The sequence below is a fragment of the Protomyctophum bolini genome, assembly GCF_963924005.1.
Source record: "Protomyctophum bolini genome assembly, chromosome: 18".
NCBI lineage: Eukaryota > Metazoa > Chordata > Actinopteri > Myctophiformes > Myctophidae > Protomyctophum > Protomyctophum bolini.
In genome coordinates, this window is record NC_137879.1 from 36,081,850 (window position 1) to 36,097,631 (window position 15,782).

General features: G+C 42.1%; 1 protein-coding gene across 1 annotated transcript; it reads right to left on the reverse strand.

The window, feature by feature from the left end:
* Positions 1–516: 516 nt before the first annotated feature.
* Positions 517–14,766, reverse strand: LOC308332741 (uncharacterized protein). The gene is made up of 17 exons (XM_080788781.1): positions 14,543–14,766; positions 12,260–13,205; positions 11,596–11,967; positions 11,172–11,344; positions 10,586–10,788; positions 9,262–9,529; positions 8,898–8,987; positions 8,637–8,795; positions 8,055–8,201; positions 6,829–7,065; positions 6,567–6,716; positions 6,229–6,469; positions 5,306–5,593; positions 4,909–5,136; positions 4,683–4,814; positions 3,149–3,518; positions 517–606 (listed from the first exon to the last, which is right to left on the reverse strand). Exons 1-17 carry the CDS (start codon positions 14,690–14,692, stop codon positions 576–578), a joined length of 4,185 nt encoding a protein of 1,394 aa, XP_080644907.1. The 5' UTR covers positions 14,693–14,766; the 3' UTR covers positions 517–575.
* Positions 14,767–15,782: the final 1,016 nt, after the last annotated feature.

Here is a 15,782-nt window from a genome sequence, read left to right on the forward strand (position 1 = left end):
CTTATATGGTCAGGCTTGTGCAGCTTGCCATGTTTTTACCCTGCTGTAGTTCAGCCTGACCCAGAAAACAAACTACAAAGTAAGTTCCATGTTTTACCCTGCTGTAGTTCAGCCTGACCCAGAAAACAAACTACAAAGTAAGCTCCGTGTTTTTACCCTGCTGTAGTTCAGCCTGACCCAGAAAACAAACTACAAAGTAAGCTCCGTGTTTTTACCCTGCTGTGTAGTTCAGCCTGACCCAGAGAACAAACTACAAAGTAAGTTTAGGGTTTATTCCCCATTTAATAATCACAAAATATAACATAGGCCAACTGCCTAATTCTAATTGTCAGCCCTCTGATTGGTCACTGACTGGCCAACCACCGACCAACTCCTTCTGGTGGTTTATGCTGAGTTTGCAAAGAAATATATTTGTATTTATACTTTAAATACAAATACGAGACAATGGAAAATATATAATAAAATAATAATAATAATAATCCAAAGATAGTGGATTTTTCGGTCAGATAACTGGTCCATTGTGTAAATGTGGTCAAACAGGCTTCCTTACAGGAGACATCACACGTCTTTGTGCCTCAAGAGTCTCTTGATTGATCAATGGTGGTCCTGGTTAAAAAATAAAAATAGAAAAAAAAAGGACAAAAAAAAGAGGCCTTTTAGATGTGGATGAAGTCCATGGTTGTTTCAACATGGCTTGTTTCAAGTATATGCATTTCATGCAGTAACAACAAAGGTTCTCAAAGTGTGGATTGGGGACCCCCAGAGGTTCCAGGACGACGTCCCCAGCTAAATTAATATAGCGCCAAGATCACTTCCTTACACGATTTACTATTCCCATTTCTCCGTAGATTGTAGATTAGATCTACTAAACCGTGACAAATGGTCAACATGGTGGACCCTCTTGTAGACGTTTTTGTATTGAGTTGTACTTGAAATGTACTGTTGTAATTCTGAAAACTGTTAATAAATACTTCAATCAATCAATCAAAAAGGTTTGGATTAACCCATTCATGACCGAGGGTCGATTATTCTTTTTTGCTATATACTGTAGAATAGATAGCAACAGGAACCCCCTCCTGTCCTGAATGGGATAAACTTGAAAGTTTGAATATGAATGTTCTCTTATCACATTCTGAACGGGAACCCATTTTGGTGTTAGCATCATGTTATGCTTTAGCTATTGAAAAATAGCAGATCTACAAGCTCATAGCGCGCCACTCGGTGGCGCGCTATGAGCTTGTAGATCTGCTATTTAATTTTTTTTTTAAGAACGACTGACATTTTTAGAATCTGATCTCAGGTCAGAATGGGTTAATCAGACCAGTGTGTGTCCAGTGGAAACCTCGTATGAATCTGATCTCAGGTCAGAATGGGTTATTGGGGTCCCTGGCAATACATTGGAGGTCCTTCACATGAGAACCAATGTATAAAACTGGATTGCAGCAGCTGACAGTGACAGCACCACCGTGCCTCCAATGTTGAAGCGCTGGGCCCTAGTGGTAAGAGGAAGGACTGCAGGCGGACCCGTGGATTCTTGACGAGGAAACCCCCGTGCAACCGAGCGCTCAATGTTAAAGCCCAAGCTGCACTTCCGCATTTGGGCACCAAAATTTGGTGCCCAAATGCTGAATCAGCGAAAAAAATGCGGAAATAAGACGGTCCTTCCGGCAGCCTTCCGGGTGCTTCAAAACGCCACTGAGCAACTTCCACTGACATGAATAGCAGAGGGGGCCGGAGCTTCGCGCCAGTTCAGTCTCTATCCTTTTAATACTCTATGGTTTTACTGCATCTGATTGCAATAATGTATGTAAATGTGTCCAAGTATAAATGTAAAGGTGCCCTTATGAAGACCGTATAGGTCGAAACATGTCGGTTCAATAGAGTTTTCCTCCTTTTAACATAGTGTGCCCGGATCTCCGCTTTGTTCTATAAATGGAGCCACACTATTTACGTGTGCTACTGTAAATATGAGCAAGACCATATTTTTCAAAAAGCCCCAAAATTTGTATAACAATAATACTGCATAATTATATGAAGCACACTAAATGTGCTTCACATAATAATTTGTGTTTGTACAATGTAATATTTTGACATTGTACAAACACAATTGATTATACGTAATGTACAGTAAATAAAATACAAATAAAATCTTAAGACAGACCTTTTTAGCATTGCTTTTACTTAAGGTCTATGGATTACTCTAGCTTTTTAGTACTTTGCTTTTCACAGAAGAGGTGTAACGAAAAGTATATGAAGAAAAATAAATAACTTATTTTTCTTCATGTACTTTTCTTTAAACCTCTTCTGTGAAGCGCATTGGACATTTCATGCATTGTATGCATGAAATGTTCTGCTGCAGTGTATTACCGTAATACACTAACCCAGGGGTGTCCAAAGTGTGGCCCGCGGGCCAAATGCGGCCCTGGGATAAATGTAATACGGCCCGCAGCCGGGCCGTATGACATTTTTACTTTTTTTTTAATATATATTTTTTATCCCGTGATTTTGTAACCCATTTTTCACCCGTGCGTCAATTATCTAATGTGATCCTGGGCTCTACACACCCTCCGCCAACCTGGGGAGACCAACAGACTTCAACTCATGCTTCCTTCATGCCTCAGTGTCCAAGTTGCTCCTTTACACCTGACAGGGGCGTGGAAGGAAGTAAGGAACACGTTATTCCAACCAGTTCCTTTCCCCTCCATAAGGCTTTTTAACCTGGGCATTTCCCAGAATATAATTTGTCAGTGTTCCTTGTTCCTTGTATTATTATTTTTACGTTGCTCCTCTGGTTACATTTGGCAATGTGACATATGGCTGAAAAAAGGCTGAGAGACACATTTTGTTCACAGCACACACCCGACAAAAGACCATTGATATGAAATATTGATGATGATATGATGAGTTCAATAGAATCGTTTAAATGCAATGCACATGTATGTGACTTTGTTATAGACTAGTCCGACGCTACATTATGTGACTTTGTTATAGACTAGTGTAGTATGTCACTACATTATGTCAGGAGATATAGTAAGGTTGGCCCGTGGGTGTTTTAATATTTTCTAATTTTGCCCCCTTTGAAAAAAGGTTTGGACACCCCTGCACTAACCCAACCCTGAATGCAATGTGAACTGTGTGTAGCACTCACTCATTTCCGTCCGCCGCCGATGTGAGTTTGTCCATTTCCCGAGCCAGCCTCCTCATCGTGTTCCCCATCTTCTTGGGGCCTTTGACTTTCTGCTGGTAGGCAAACTTCTCAAAGCCCCGGTGTGCTCTCCCAGGGATGTACCTGAAGAGGTGGTCCCTCTTGTACTCGGCCACAAACTGAGCGACGTCAGCCCGCCGTCTCGTCTTGTGGACGTGCGACGGGGCCAGGGACGTGGCCAGGCCGCCGCTGCCGTGTCCTGCTCCCGGCGCGACGAGCAGCCGATCCGCCGCACTTCCGAGTGCTCCTACCATCATCCCACAGAGCTCCATCCTTTCGTTGGTGTAGTGGTCGCTCACACGTCCCAAGGACTCTACAGAACACACGATTACGGCCCAGTTATGTCACATCAGGGTTAGCCTGGGGTCCACCTGTGCTTTTCTATGGCATAGGCAAGCTCCCGGCAGGATCAGCCGGGAGACTCTAGACACAGCTGCGTGTGAGACAAATTAATTAGAGCGAGAGAGAGAGAGAGAGAGGAGTGTGTGTGTGTGTGTGTGTGTGTGTGTGTGTGTGTGTGTGTACGTGTGTACGTCAATTTAACAAAGGTGCAGAAAATCAGCAGAGAGTGAGCGACGTTTGCGCTACTCTATGCCGAATTGAAGTGGACTCGGACCCAGACTTTTTTTTCTCCTCCCTGGAAATAAAAACGTCTGGGTTTCCGAGGCTACATCAGGGTCAGAACCCAGAGGGAGCCTGCTTTAATTTCACCAACCAAGGCGCTTTACAACGATTATGCATTACATTTTAAAACTATAGACCTTCCGCTTCACAAATCGGCCGCTCTACGTCTTGAGCCACTTTTGAAGAAGTGTCGGAATGTATAGTAATCATTATTATACCCTAAAACTGTACCCTAAACTGTGTCCACTATGGACACAGTTTTATCCCGTGAAATGTAGGGTCCAGATGGTCAACTAACTAAGCTCTACCAAGCCCACGGTTCGGCTGAAAGGAAAAAACGACAATGGCGGTGCCTCTCACAGAAGAACGAGAGCGAGGAAGAGAACCCGTCGTACAATAATAATAATATAGACAAATTACATAATACTAATTTATAATGATATAATATGTCATGATAACCAGTAAGACGCCTGAGGGCGAGAAGCAATGCGTGCACGCATCCACATGGGTGACAGCAGACTGCTGGGCGAGTCTAGTTTTCACCAGCTGCACTAATAACTTTGTGGTGCCCCACTCTAGTTTATCTACAGTTAACACAATTCCCGGCGGAATTAATTAATAACATGCCAGGATATCGCCCCGTTCAACCCTTATTAGATCCAGTCCAGTGTCTAAGCTAACAACAGATAGCCATACGATATCCGATATATCACTTTCCCCGCCCGGCTCCCCTCCCCCAAACACGGCATAGGCAATCGACAAAGCTGGCTGCACCACGGTGGATTCGAACCCACGACCTCCGTGGTGGTGGGCACTGGGACATGATTTAGCCAATATAAATTCAGTAACGTACCTTTGAATTCGACATTCATGAACTCGTTGACTAAGTCTAAGCTGATGTTGCCTCCAGGTTTTCCTTCAAGGTTTGCCACACGGTTCCACTTCAGGTCTTGTCTAATGTGCTCCGGGTAGAATCCCTCAATCCCTATTCAGACAAGATGCACTTGATTAATGACATTGGTATCACAGTGACAGAATGCCCATAGCGACACTCGCATTACATTTTCTAAGTCCTATACCGGTGAGCAATCGATGGCAGGTGGTGAAATCCTTCAGGTGTTTTCTAGCCCAGAACAGAACCATGTCCATTTTCCAGAAGTCTGTCATGGCTTCTCCATCACCCTCTCTGATAGCATCTCGTCTTGTCATGTTGTAAAGCCCCTCCCACACAAGAGCCTTCGTGTAGTTGAGCACGTGGTCGTCTGTATCGGACGCAATGAAGCACATCTCTGAGCAGTACCATGTAGCTGTAATGGGGGAAGAAACAGTATTAATAATTTTGTAAAGCATGTTACAAACATTTCAAATTGACTAAAGGAATATATATTTTGCTATTTTCGTCGCTGTCGGGAAGAAACCTTGTATCTCCATATTTCAACTTTTTATGTTACTACAGGACAACAAGTCATTTCTTACACTCCTCAGAGGCCGCACTCTCATGTTCCGACGGACTCAGACAGTCCTTGTGGTACCACTCGTGTCTCCTGCACTGGTCCACGAGTGCACACTGTACCATCTGTCCGCCTCGTTGCTCTTTACAGTAACAGTATATGTAGGTGCCGTCGCCTTGACACTCCGGGCTGCAGAACCAATCCTGAGTGACGCTCGGGTCGGTTCTTTTCTCCGTCCGCGCGCAGCCTTCATGGAACCACACGCCTTCACAGAGGTTGCTGCAGCACTGCACCAACGGCTCACCTGGTTTATCTAGAGTGAAGTGGACACGAATAAAATGTTGATACACAATCAACTATCTGACATGAGACAAGGCAAGTTTCTTAGTATAGCACTTTACATTCACAAAGGCAGTTCAACAAAAAGATATTGAAAAAAAAGAGACAAACCCCCCCTCCCCCCCCCCCATTTAAAAGCATTGATATAAGGAAGAAAAACGAATTATTAAAAATAATTTAGCTGCATGGCAGCAATGGACCAGGTTCCACAGAATGACAAAAAGTGGTGAATTTTGATTGTTGATATGTCCAGAATCATATGTGCACACACACACACACACACACCATGGAAGTACCATGAAAGGCACTAACACCTAACCAGCACATCGAGAGTAAAGGGTTTTGAGTCTTGCTCAAGGACACTTCGACACTAACTCTGGGGGAGACCAAGGATCAAACTGAGAACTTCGCGGTTCCCATCCGGTTCCCTCAACCTCTGAGCCACTGCCGCCCCAGTGAACTTAGCAAAGTAATTGTAAGTTACTAAGGCGCTGTTAGAAGAAAACCTTTCGCTTATGAAGGGTGTGTTTGTTTAATACACTGTAGGTCTGTAGCGTCTAGATTAGACTTTTGTTAAATAACTTACAAAGCATGCTCTCATTTCCCTACCTTCTCCACAGAAACAGGAGTCATTCATCTGTACTTCGGAGAGACTTGCAGTGGCAGCGGCGGTATTTATGTCTTCTTGGGGTGGTGGCATCCACACCAAGTCCACCAGTCTGTGTGCGAGTCCACTAAGCCACTCCATTTGGGCCTCAGCGTCTGTGGGGAAGTCTGACGGCTGCTGATCAACAGTGTCAAGGTTGCACTCGGTAGCAGCGTATAAAGTGATGTAAGCGGAGGTCACGAACTGTGTGGGACACAAACAAACAAAAACATTTGTCTTTGGTTCAGGCGATGCATGGAATCTTGAGGAAAGTTAAAGCAATGGCAGAGCTCAATATTACCGTGATGAAATCCAAATCCCAGACATGCTTGATCGTTTCCTTGACCTGCGATTCAAGATACTGGCCTCTCACTGCGAACACTGATTTGAGCTGGGACAGAGATCCTCGAGCCTCCAGACTCTTCTCGCTGAACAGCATTTCCATGATGTCCTGTTGGTTCAAAGAGATGATGAATAAAGTATAAGATGATGATGATAAATAAAGTTTTTTGTCTTCATTCGTGCATTATATTATACGACTCAAGCACTTAAAAGTTTGTCACCTGGTAACACAGGGATTCCTTGGGATATTCTGGCGGCGCGTCCACAAGCCCGTCAAATCTCTGTCGAGCCGACGTCGACTCCTCCGTCGCGTCGACGACGTCGAGGCCGTCTGAACAGCATAGCACTTGGTGAGGTTTCTCCTTCGTCGTTGGAACATATTGAATAAGGCTGCCCATGATCTGCTCGCTGTCTCCATCTGCTGCGCTCGAGTCCACAGGGACTGCCCCAAGATTGACCTGTGGAGAAAAAAAAGAAAAAAGGAGCCCATTATATAGGCCCCGTTTACATTTTACACGGGCAGCCAAATACAGCCTGAATCAGATCTGTGCCACATCCAGATAGAATGGGTTAAACATGTCTAAATGCAGACCGGTCACATACAAGTCACATCACATGTAATCAGATTTTTTTCCAATGTGACTTGAGCCACATTCAGAGGTGGTTTCAAATCTGATTTGAGGCGATTCGTCTCAGTCCGAATGCAACAACCTGATCTAATGTGACTTGTACAGTATGTGACCTGTCTGCATTTAAAGACGAATCAGATTCCAATCTGGATGTGGCACAGATCTGACTCAGGCTGGATTTGGCTGCAAAGTCTGAACACGCAGATCAGATCTGGTCACTTGCAAACGGCAGTGTGAACACGGTCGGGCCAAAAGAATCAGATTTGACTGAATGTGACTGCAGTCTAAATGAGGCCTATTTTAAAAGGCATAGTTCCTCGGGAGGGAATTTCACTAGATGTAGCGCCACTAGTCTAAACAAGGCCCAGTCTGCCAGCTGGTGGGTGGAATCAGTACATCCCTATGTAATAATAATAATAATAATAATAATAATAATAATAAAGCTTTATTTGTATAGCACCTTTTAAGAACCAGTCACAAAGTGCTTTAACAGATAAACATATGTAAATACATAGCAAGGAGGCACACAATAGAATAAAATACATTGTCAAAAATGCACAAAAAACAACAGAAGAAATCAATAAAAAAAAAAACACAAATCACATGGGTAGGGGGTTGAATGCAGCTTTGTAAAAATGAGTCTTAAGGAGTGATTTAAAACGGGGCACAGACTCGGCAAGCCTGCAAGACTCGGTGCACGTATAGCGAATGCCCGGTCGCCTACAGTTCTTTTGCATGTAAGCAGGGAACATACTAGAACACAAGAAACAGAGATGATTACACTCCCAGTCCAACAATTAGGCAATGTTTGTACTTACAACATTGCTCTTCTCCTTCATCTGCTTGGAGTATAAATGGGGAATGTGCCATACGACCTTGCTTCTCAATCCTTCCAGGGCTGTGAGGTTGTCGACAATTATGCGCATCACAATTGTCTTCATGCGCTGCCGCAGTGCATCATATGTCTAACATAAAAAGAAAAGAAAGAAAATATCATATCTCTGCTGTCGGGGAGAAAGTCCAAAATGTTCATTTTTCAGGAAATGAATTAAAAAAAAACTATATTTTTTTAAACAATGCAATACTGCCTCATCAAAGTTGGTGTTTTGACTTTATATATTGTCAATTACTTGCATGAGAGCGGGAGAGGTTGTGGAGTTAGCCGTTTTAGCAGACAGTTTGAGAGTCCAATGGAGTTAAGGTTTTTTCCGAAGAGCTTTTTAATACTTTACATTGGTTTAATATTTTTTCAACCAACACACAGACGTAAAGGGTGTTTAATAGCACTGATTTATGAAAAGAATAATAATAAAAAACCTCAAAAATGTAGTTAGGTAGGTGGTTTCCTCCTTGACAGCAAGCTGGTGGTCATGTGCATGTTTTCTTTAAAGGATGTGTACCTGTTTGGACGGCAGGATGCTGTCCGGTGACACCTCGACTGCCTTTTTCGGAGGGCCCTCTAGAACGCTGAAAGGTATGCGGTTTCTATGGGCAAAGCGAAATGCCCAAATCGTGGGCTTGTTTCCTCCCAGACGTTCATGCTTGGCTTGGGATGTTATCTGTTATGGGAGGACATGAGGTTTGATTGCCAGGGAAGAATTCAAATCAACAAAATGGTAATAATAATAAACCAATATGACGTAAGAGTTAAAGTAATATACCTTGACGCTGTCCAAATTGAGAGAGTAAGCTGGAACTCGATTGGCTAGACACTTGCGTGCGATAATCTTTTTTGGTATCTTTAGTTCTTTCTAAACGTAATGGAGATGAATGGACAGGTGTTTAATGAACACAATTATTCAATTTGAATCACACCATCAAGCTATTTATATACACACACACACACACACACACACACACACACACACACACACACACACACACACACACACACATATACTATACACACACACACAAATACAAGTTCGTTTTATATGGTTGACTAACAAGTTGTAACCATATAAAACGAAAGTTGTAACTTACAACTTTCTTTTTTTAACAATATGAGCTCCCCTACGTACTCACCTCTACCTGTCCTTTCCACAGCTTAACCTCTTTATCGTGGTCATCTTTAAGTCCGACTATGCGCTTCCTGGAAACCAATCTCGTCAGGGAGACTCCGAGGCTATTCATGATCTTGAACACCTTTTCGGAGCAACCTTCCCTCCACATCTCAACACCAATGACAGACTGGACAAATGTATTTCTGCAGTTCCTCGTGAACTGAGCGATAGACATGACCATTCCAATCCTCTTATCCAGCAGCTGTTGAGCTTCCTCTTCGGTCATTGTCCTACACATCAAAAGTTATAGTTAGCTTCATGTTGCTTTACTGTACTGGTGATTATTAGAAAGACATAAATCTAAAAAAAATAGTGCCATGTTCTTTTAAACAGTGCCGACATGATTATTAGATTATTTTGCTTCTCCTTATTTAATTTGGAAGTTAAATACTATTAGACTCTTGCTTAATACAATTAAAATATATAGCAAAATTGTGAATTAAATTCCTATCTCCACCACTAGTGATCAAAATGAAGAATGTATCCGTGGAATATTTACGATTAATTCCACGTTGGCTAAGAATTGGTTTAGAAAAAAAGAAAAGAAATTCGCACACATCATATCCTTCGCTCCAGTTGTTAATATTTATGACTAGAATGTGAAGAAAACAAATAGTTGTTTGCTACTAAAGGCTGGCAGTGGCAGTTGTCACGAGTAGGTACGTGTTCAGAGGGAACACGTAACCTCGGATTGTGAACACGTTCACCGACTGTGGTATGATAATTATTAATAATTAAAGTCCCCAAATTATTTTGGGGACTTTTCCATGTTCCTAACTTGAGTCAGCTCACTCCAAAGCCAGGTTATGTGTCATGGTTTTGCCTCAAAGGCTTAACTTACCTTAACTTAACTTACCTTTAGGTAAGTGAGGGTTCAAATTTTAATGATCCCACATACTTAAAAACAGTTTTTTAATTTTTATTGTATACTTTTTCTTGAACCTCTGGGTTTACGAGTATACTGATGTAGTGGTTTGTGGTGGGTTTGTGATGGGGAAGAGCCTTTGCTTTGTGTATGTCCTAATTGTTTGTTTTGTGTTACTGGACCCCCTTGAAACGAGTTGCTGCAACTCAAGGGACTATCGTCTAGTGTTTTTATTTTTATTTCAAAATAAATGAAATAAGTATAAAGTTAAAACTTTAATCTGAAAACGACTGCAAAGTCTTTTAATTAGGTTTGTAATATAATAATAAGTATGTCTGGATTAAAGTTGGAGCATCTTAAAGGTTTTTTTCTGAGCCCTTGCTTTGTTCTAAAATCTACAAATCGTCATTTCATTACACACCTCCGTGGTTCTCTGCGACTTTGAGCCGTTTTTTGGCCTGTCATTTTCTGTGCCTGTGGGAACATCGATCGCAGGCACTGAACGGTGAGAGGTGCCTTTTCCTCGACCCACGCATTTGTCTCCTTCCAAGAAAACGAGGACAGGTTTTCAGGAGTGAGTTGATTCCTGAAAGGTCCCTCCTTTTCTCTGGACAACTTCATACGCTGTAAACAATATCAAAAAACAAAATATGACATTATTTCAATGTTAAGATTAATATTTTGGGTGCCACTATCTACAGGGTTTAACGAGTATTTACCCCATTTCCAGGCCTATAGCAATCATATGGTGCAAAGTAACGTTCTTACATGTGCTATCAATGCCCCAAGACAGATTTGAGCAAACAACAGATCTTCGTTAGCATGACGGCATCCTGTACACATTATGCCACTCTCACACAGCTGGTGCAGCACAGGACCACACTTTACCATTAGTGTTACAAAATTATTTCATGTATGATAGACATTTTTAAACCAAATCAAATGTCAATGTCAACTCAAAACGTTTTCCAGGCTTGGAAACGTTTTTTTGATCGTGACAACCTTACCTCTTTGCATATGATTTCTTGGCACACTTTGTGGAAAGCTCTTGTAGCAGCAGGCATTTCCAGCAGGCGTCTTAATGCAGTGAGATACTGTCTCTTTCTTAAATAGTAAAGCGCTTGGTTGACTTTCCCAGTCCCAATCTTGGGCGCTGGAGATGGACCATCTGATGTGGACACTGGACAGACAACAACATGGCGTTAGGCAACTGGTTTATATATTGGAAAATTAAATGTATGGCTTTTGGGCTGAATTATTTGGTTTATATCCTGGCTCATGTGGCTAATCTAGTGGACAATTAAAAAAGTTAATCTCTTAACTGTGTTGTTAAGCCCTACATACTTGGTCATACGTAAAATAGATTGAACACTTGACTCAACACATTGTGAGCTTGTAAATCTGCAATTTCTGAATAATAATAATAATAACCTGAGTTTGTGTTTGTAGAGTCACGATCCATCCTCATTGCTTTGCAAGACAGAGGGTATTTTTTCATAGAAAAACCAGTCCAGGTGCGCTTATTTGTGTTTTTTATTCTTGTCGTTTTAGAATTTACCCACTTGATGCACGGATCTCGACATATAAACTCCTCGGGTGAAAGATGGGGCAACAGTACTTGCGCAGACTTCAAATCAAGCAGCTTAGATATTCGTATTCTCGGCAGGGACCCGTATGCGTCTTTCTGGAGTTCTTTTTTGCAGTGACTGCACGTGATCTTAGAAGCGGAATCCTCCGAGCTCTGTTCGGACGCAGATGGCATGTCGTTCTTGGGCACTGGAGATGGACGATCTGATATGGGCACTGGAAAGAAACATGGATGGCATGAACCAATGAAAAGTATTAAAAAGTGCTTTGGACAAAATCTCTTAGCCCCATTGGACTTTCAAACTGCAAAAGCAGCTAACTCCACCACCTCTTCCCCTCTATTGCAAGTAATTCACGATATATGAAATCACAATACCAACTTTGATGTGGCAGACGGGCAGTATTGCTTTGTTTTAAAAACACAAGGTTTTCTTCTTTTCATTTCCTGAAAAATGAACATTTTGGAGTTTAAACCCAAACAGAAGATAGAGAGAGAGTTAATTATAACCTGAGTTTGGGTTTGTAGAGTCACGATCCATAGAAAAACCTGTCCAGGTGCGCTTCAGTTTCTTTTTAGAGCATGGCTTCGTTTTTGAATTCACCCACTTGACGCACGGGTCTGTACATATATAGTCCTCTGGTGAGAGATGGGCCAACAGTACTTGCGCAGTCCTCAAATCAACCAGGTTAGAAATTCTTACTCTTCTCACTATTCTATGCAGTGCATCGTATTCAAATTCTTTTTCGCAGAGACTGCAGCGTCGCGTGACGGCCTCAGAACCGGACCCCTCGGCGCTCTGTCCGGACGTAGATTGCATGTCGTTGGCAGACTTCTTCACGTTCCAATCGATAGGTATCACAGTAGGCAGCCTGGCACCGTCACGGACGACATACGGTAGAGAGCCCGTCGTGGTTGGTTTAAAAGTCGGCGGCAGCTTAACAGTCCCTTCCACGCTCGGTTTAGAAGTAGACGCTATCTTGACGGAAGCTGCCATCTTCAGCATAGACGCAGCTACTGAAAGTATTGTTTTTGGAATGACAACGGGACCCTCCGTGTTCTGCGTAGATGTAGGTGCAGGAGGCAGCGCTGGGACACCACCACCACCACCGCCCACAGGCCCCTTCGTCTTGTCTCGTTTAGAAGGAGGTGGTGTACTGTCGACGGAAGAAGCACCACTCCCGGCCCATGTGCGCTTTTTGTTGAAGCTGTCTAACTTAGTCTTTGATTTGACCATCTTGACGCAGTCCATGCACAGAAAGTCAGACGGCGGAAGACGAGGGAACAGTATTTTCGCGGTCTTCGCGTCGACGAGCGACGATATTCTCACTTTGCAAAGTGAGAATATCACGTTGCAGTTGCTGCAGCGTTCCAGGTCGGAACCAGAACCAGAACCCAAGTCCATCTTCTGCTCGGACGTGGATGCTGAGCTGTTGACACAATCCTCCTCCATGTTCTGTTAAAAACAGATCAAAAACAGCATGGAGAACACCATCAGTAAAGTGGCAAAAAGAATATATATGGACGGACCCAGCTATTCTTTTTGTAATGTGCACATCCGTTTTTTTTTTGCTTAATTCCTGGAATACTATGCATGTGACTCCATTGAGTCCTGATGTTCCTTAGTCCTGATGTTCCTTATAGAGGACGAGCTTTTCGTATTACATCATGTGTGTGTGTGTGTGTGTGTGTGTGTGTGTGTGTGTGGGAGGGGGGGGTTTAGAAGTGCACCTGTTACCACCGTTTGCACATAATACAGGAAGCAGCAGCACGATGCGTTAATGCAACCGATTGCTTCCAAACTCCAACACTTGGATAAGAGGATAATTCAAGCTTGCCTTACAGTTGCAATGTTGGTGAGTTTAACGTTGTTTAATAGAAGCAGATTCTATTTGGATGAATGGGCTTTCAATGGAGGGTGTTGCAACTCTAGATTCAAGGTCCCGCCCATTATTTAAAAAAAAAATCTAGTATTGCAAATTGTGGCTACGCCATGGGTGGGCAACAACACGTTACTTAAAGGTCGGGTCTATACTGCATTATGTATTCACATTTATAATGCGTTAGAATAGGTAATGCACAACCTATAATGCTTCATAACAGTAGTTATAAAGGTTCATAACTATGCATAACAACTTATAACAAAGACACTAAGTTATTAGGTAGCTATAATGTGCTGTTCCACTGAGCTTATAAGTATAATGCAATATGACCAGCCTACATCACAGCACGTTACAAACCTTGTTTTAAGTTGTCATACTTATTATAAACCTTTATAACAAGTGTTATAATGCCCTACAAGCGCATTATAATGCAGTTTAAATGTTTTGACAGGTGACCCAATAAACAGCACATTGTGGAAGGAAGGAAATATGAGGAACATATAAGGGCTGAGGGAACATAAGGTCTATTTTGGTATGAGGCAACAGGGTTGAGGGAACACATAGGGAACTAATTTGGATTAAAACAAATGAGGCATACATCATATTCCGTGCTCAGCCAATCAAATAATCTCACACAAACACACAAAGCTGGGCATATGCCCCTCAAAAATGTTGGGGATTGATCCGATTGAGTCAGGGAAGGTCTGAGGAGGAAACATTAGCCATGATTATGATGACAATGTTTCAGGGCTAAGGAAACAGCCATGACCCCGCGCGTGTATTGCACTCCGATACATTATTTATAACGCTATCATTAATGAAGCTTAGATTCCCTGAACGCTATGAGGAAATGGCCACCGATCGGATAAAAATGTAAAGTAGCAGTGACAGAGAACACACAGAAGCATACCATACTAGGTGTAGATGCTATGTTGTCAGTCTTGTCAGAAGAACCCTCCAATGCCTCCATGTTCTGTTCAGAGGAAGAGGCTATCATGTCGTTGTCAGAACCCTCCATGTTCTCTTTAGCAGATGGAATGTTGTCACGATCCTCTTCCATGTTCTGTGTATCAGTATAAGTTCACAGTATGTTTGCAGATATAAGGACAAAAAATATGTTTTTCAAAAAAGACGTTCAAGCGCCAAGCAAAAACTTTATGGGGGTCCTGTTAGACCATGCGTCGCTTCCATATGACGTCACGTACAAAACAAAACAATCCGACAAAAAATAAGCCAAGCCAGAATTGCTGATTGACTCGTCTGACTGTCGGGCAAAAAGTAACTCGCTCCGTCTTTTACATTTTGAACAGTTGTTTTCGTAAATTAATGCGTTATTATTTTTTCATATAAGAGTGTCCCACACACAGTAAAGAATCAAGTATTGTATTCCTCTAATTAGCCCAATATGTTCCATCAGTCCCTACGCTCTTGATCCACAAGATGGCGCTATTACTACATAAAACTCAAACAGAGCACCCATCTAACAGCGCTACAACAGACTAGGTCTGAAATGTATAATGAATAATGATTAATAATGAATGATTATGAAATGCCTCATTTCATCACTTGTGTTATGTACGGTTGTACTTAAGTTGTACCGGTAGGCCTATGTGTTTGTTGCTTTTACACGTTAGTCTATGTTCTGGGGACCTTGTTCAGCCTTTAGAGAGACAGAATCACAGAAAGAGAAGGTCCCTGCATGTCTACTCTGCATGGAAGCTCCAAGGACTCCCCAATGCCATGCTAAATTACATGATTTTGATATAGGCTATCAGCTAAATCTATTTAACCACTTTAACCCATAGGCTATTAGAAAGTTCCCACTTGTAGATCCTCTTTTCAAAAACTCATACATTTTCTTTTTAATATTTGTGAAACAAACATTAACACAAATCTTGTAGGCCTATGGGGTCAAAATTGTCAAATAGTTTGAGAACTTTCTTCTACTTTATTTACCGGTCTGGTATAGGCCTAGCCTAGGCCTACAAGAATAGTTTTAGGGGGTTTGGTTCTTCAACATTGTAGCAAAAACTAAATAATTAAGTAAAAAAAAAAGATAGTAAAGTAAGAAATACCTAAATATGTACATTAATCAATAATCATCATGTTGATGTGCTTGAAGGTGCTGTGCCCAGGTCCTACTTCTATAG

Excerpts from the sequence above, each read along its gene's own strand:
- LOC308332741 (XM_080788781.1), bottom strand. The coding sequence starts at position 14,692 with ATGGAAGAGGATCGTGACAACATTCCATCTGCTAAAGAGAACATGGAG. Across the intron at positions 8,988-9,261 it reads TGTGGAAAGGACAGGTAGAG|AAAGAACTAAAGATACCAAA; the intron begins GTGAGTACGTAG and ends CATTACGTTTAG. Across the intron at positions 7,066-8,054 it reads TGAAGGAGAAGAGCAATGTT|GTCAATCTTGGGGCAGTCCC; the intron begins GTAAGTACAAAC and ends TTTTCTCCACAG.